General features: G+C 39.5%; 1 protein-coding gene across 2 annotated transcripts in view; it reads right to left on the bottom strand.

Annotated features, from left to right (window-relative positions):
• LOC106872159 (high affinity cAMP-specific 3',5'-cyclic phosphodiesterase 7A) overlaps window positions 1-3,053 on the bottom strand; it is a 126,240-nt gene that overhangs the window by 29,741 nt on the left and 93,446 nt on the right. For both annotated transcript variants that reach the window (XM_052969929.1, XM_052969930.1), the window contains one exon: window positions 2,107-2,243. In XM_052969929.1, the coding sequence (XP_052825889.1) occupies window positions 2,107-2,243 (137 nt within the window). The remainder of the gene's footprint in view (window positions 1-2,106; window positions 2,244-3,053) is intronic.

Below are 3,053 nucleotides of genomic sequence, written 5' to 3'. Positions count from 1 at the left end.
GATCGAAAGGTAGAAAAAAGAGGCGAGAGAGAAGTGGTTGATAACGGATGATACGTATTCAATTGATTTGGCCAATTAAAACGGACTGGCATTTTGGCAAGGGGTAACATTTAACAAAGCTATATTGTTTCCTATATTTATTGATCTCCAATTTATTCTGGAGGTTGGACTTGTAAGGGGTGAGGCGTGGAGGATTTGAGGGTGAGGGAGTGGCAGGTGCGGAGCGAAAAATCTACACGTATTGACTTATATGTAATGGTTATATTGAAACAAATAACGAACTGTATTATCACGAGGATTGGTGTACCGATTGGCTAAAACTGCCAATATCGGTTGCGGTGTTGGGTCGGTGGCTTTGTGGCTGGTTCCACGTAATTGGTTGTTCGTTTCTGCCCCCCCACCACCACCACCCCGCAACCCATCCGCTACCCACAATGGTTTGGCATTGTACCAGCGACACAAAAATCATTGATAGATCTTTGAAGTTTTTCATTCTGCTTGTGGTCGATGAAATAAAGTACCGGTCGATGACTCGGAGTTGATAAAATAAAGTACCAGTTGAGTTTTACGGGCGATATAGTAAAGTACCATTCAAGAATTTGGATCGATAAAATAAAAGTACGAATCAAGTATTAGGGATTTATAAAATAGAGTACCGATCAAGTACTGGAATTTATAGAATAATGTACGAGTTAAGTGGAGTCATAAAATAGAGTACCAATCGAATATTGGTACTTATAAATGAAGTACGAGTCAGGTAATCGGGATTTGTAAAATAGAGTACCAATTAAGTACTGAGGTTTATAAAACAAAGAACAATTCAACCATTAGGAATTTATAAATTAGAGAACTTGTCAAGTAATGGGGATCGATTAAATAAAGTACAAGTCGAGTACGAGTTGACGATATAAAAAGGACGACCCAGTTATGTATTGGGGTCCACTAAATACACACCTCTCCACTTAAAAATGTAGATCCGAGTCTTTATTACAAATTATGATCAGTTTTCCTCAGGCGGTGGTTCGTTAGACTGTCGGAAAATATGGTTATCAGTGTTTGGCTTGGCCCCGTCGAGTTTTTACTAAACATTATTCCTTGCCAAAATGAAATGGCAGTACAATTTAACTGAGCAGATCATTGGAATATATTTCATCCATTATGGACATTTCTCTCCCCACCCACTACTTGCATGTGCGTGCGCGTATATATATCCGACATGCGCAATCGAATCAGTATTTATTTAAAATAGCCAACTAAGTATCACATTTAATATATGCACACTGTCGTATGCCGGATTTTAATTCAGCCAGGCGGCTATACGCAACATCAGAGAATGTTTTCTTCAATGTTTTCCTACATCAGAAACTTTGCAGCTAAGCTGTTTCGGGATCAGTACCCCTACACTGCACCTATTACATCCCCCGGGCCAACCAATGCTTTGTGAGGGAACTTAGTAGACGAAAATAATCTATCTATCTACCTATCTATCTGTCTGTCTGTCTGTCAGTTAGTCAGTCAGTCAGTCAGTATATTTGTCTATCTATCTGCCTGTCTGCCTGTCTGTCTGTTTGCCTGCCTGTCTATCTAACTGTCTCTCCGCCCGTCCTTCTGTCTGTCTGTCTGTCTGTCTACGTGTGAGTGAGTGTGTTTCTGTGATTGTCTCCTCCAGCGCATGACAACCGGTGCTGGTTTGTTTACGTCTCCATAACATAGCAGTTCGGTAAAAGACACCGATAGAATAAGTACCAAGCCTAATAAGACGAAAAAAAAAAGCATTGGGGGCGATTTGTTCAACTGAAACCCTTCAAGGTGGTGCTCCAGCTCGACCGCAGTCCAATGACAAACAAATAAGAGATAAAAGATGAAAGAAACATGGGAGACAACCTCAGACGCGTTTCAGTCGTATAACAATATCATCAGCAAAGCATCGTGTTTACTAAAGAAATGCCAAGAGAATCCCTGAGAAAATGTATAAGATTCTCTATACTGGTTGTCGTAGGAAAACAGCTGTTTGGTTCGTCTAGTCGACATCGGATTTCTTAGAGAATCGAATGAACATTTAAAAAAGAACCCTAAAATGTTTGAGTTTGTGTATTTTGGACCTACCCGAGCTTGTTCATTGTACTGAACATCCAACAAAGATGCATTCTGGGGAGAAAACTTCAACACAGGTCTTCGTTTCCTTCGGATTTTGTGAAGACTTAAGAATTTCAAACCTATCCGGCCTTGACAGCGGGAAGCACCTGAAGTATGAAATGAAAATAAACATTTAAGAATTTGGATCAAAGTAGTTCTTAGAACAAAAACTTATTTTTGTTAAAATATTACGAAGAGATCTACTTCACATTTTCTCTGATTCTCTTTTACAAACAAACGGTGGAATGTCCCAGTGAAGACCTCAATAAAATGTAAGCACAACAGATCTGATATAATGATCTGGGATAGAGAAGAGAAATTGTGCACAGTTGAGGAAATTAGCTGCCCAGCGGATGTTAACATAAAGCTGAAGATCAGTGAAAAAGAGAACACCTATGCTGAACTATTGAGAAATCTGCAGTTACTCTATCCGGATTACAAGTTCAGGTTTATACACGTAATTATTGGGGTCCTAGGATATGTAACACACTGCCTAAATACCAATTTTGAGAAATTAGTCTTCGCAAAACCAAAAAGGAGAAAGCTAATTCGAAGACTATAGATCCAATTCATCACTGGAACTGTAAAGATCTGTAAAACTTTCCAAAAATTTATCATTTAAATATATATGAGCATGTCTAGATATGTACCTATATGCATAAGAAGACATACATAAAACATACAAATCTGCACATACATACACACATACACACACACACACACACACATATATATGCACACATATAGATAGGCGCAGGAGTGGCTGTGTGGTAAGAAGCTTGCTTACCAACCACATGGTTCCGGGTTCAGTCCCACAGCGTGGCACCTTGGGCAAGTGTCTTCTACTATAGCTTCGGGTCGATCAAAGCCTTGTGAGTGGATTTGGTAGACGGAAACTGAAAGAAGCTCATCGTGTA

The sequence above is a fragment of the Octopus bimaculoides genome, chromosome 8 (genome assembly GCF_001194135.2).
Source record: "Octopus bimaculoides isolate UCB-OBI-ISO-001 chromosome 8, ASM119413v2, whole genome shotgun sequence".
NCBI classification, from domain to species: domain Eukaryota; kingdom Metazoa; phylum Mollusca; class Cephalopoda; order Octopoda; family Octopodidae; genus Octopus; species Octopus bimaculoides.
This window is presented reverse-complemented; position numbering and strand designations above follow the sequence as displayed.